Source organism: Teleopsis dalmanni, chromosome 2, assembly GCF_002237135.1.
Source record: "Teleopsis dalmanni isolate 2A chromosome 2, ASM223713v2, whole genome shotgun sequence".
Classification (NCBI taxonomy): domain Eukaryota; kingdom Metazoa; phylum Arthropoda; class Insecta; order Diptera; family Diopsidae; genus Teleopsis; species Teleopsis dalmanni.
The window spans coordinates 179449327-179450139 of NC_051847.1; the positions used below are offsets into that span (position 1 = coordinate 179449327).

General features: G+C 25.6%; 1 protein-coding gene across 1 annotated transcript in view; it reads left to right on the forward strand.

The window, feature by feature from the left end:
- The window catches only part of LOC119676278, a 7185-nt gene extending 6803 nt beyond the window's left edge, over positions 1–382 (forward strand). The window contains exon 5 of the mRNA XM_038087516.1: positions 342–382. Within this exon, the coding sequence (XP_037943444.1) occupies positions 342–382 (41 nt within the window). The remainder of the gene's footprint in view (positions 1–341) is intronic.
- The last annotated feature ends 431 nt before the right edge of the window (positions 383–813 follow it).

Consider the following 813-nt stretch of genomic DNA (forward strand, 5'->3'; position numbering starts at 1 on the left):
AGTAAAACGAAAATAAAGTATTTTAATTTTTAATAAACTATTTACTTTACATAGCTGACACGATTTTAAACTTTTTGAATTTTGTACGGTAACAATAAGACTAATAAGACCTAATAACCTAACATTATCTACTTGATATAATCTATTTGTATTATCTGCAGCACAAATTTTTTAATCCAACTTTATTAGGGCTGCTGTTACCAACACTCTTTGGTTCTTTGGTTAATTTGGAAAAGCAAATAAAGATGGTGAACTTATTTCCTTATATTAGTAGGACATAATCAAAAGAGACATTTTGCATTTTTTAATTTGTATATTAATCTTTTTAATCTCATTTCAAGAATATGCAGTATCACCAACAAATCAAAACTATTTAATATAAGAAGCTTTTCAGTATTTGATTTTGTTATTTAGCAGTCTTTGACAGTAGTCTATGATAAATATGGTTTATATTCCATATTCCAAAATACCAACACAGTTTGAGTGTGTAGTATCCCGTGAAAATATTTGGGTTTTAGTACCATCCTTTGAAATTTTGTCCGAAATAAAAGGAAGTATATCTTTTGACAGTCTCTCAATTTCAGAAATGTTTTCTTGGTTTCTTTTTTGCCATAGAGTAGACTGTATTGGTTCTTACAAAAAAAAAGGAATATTTCATTCTTAATGGAATAAAAAATGAAAATGGGGCTAATAGATTTGCAGTAACATTATAAATTTATAAAAATTTGATAAAATGAAATATTTTTAGAGTCAATAACCTTAAAAGAAAAGAAATTTGGTTAAATAGTCTATAAATTCCTTTTTTAAATCAAA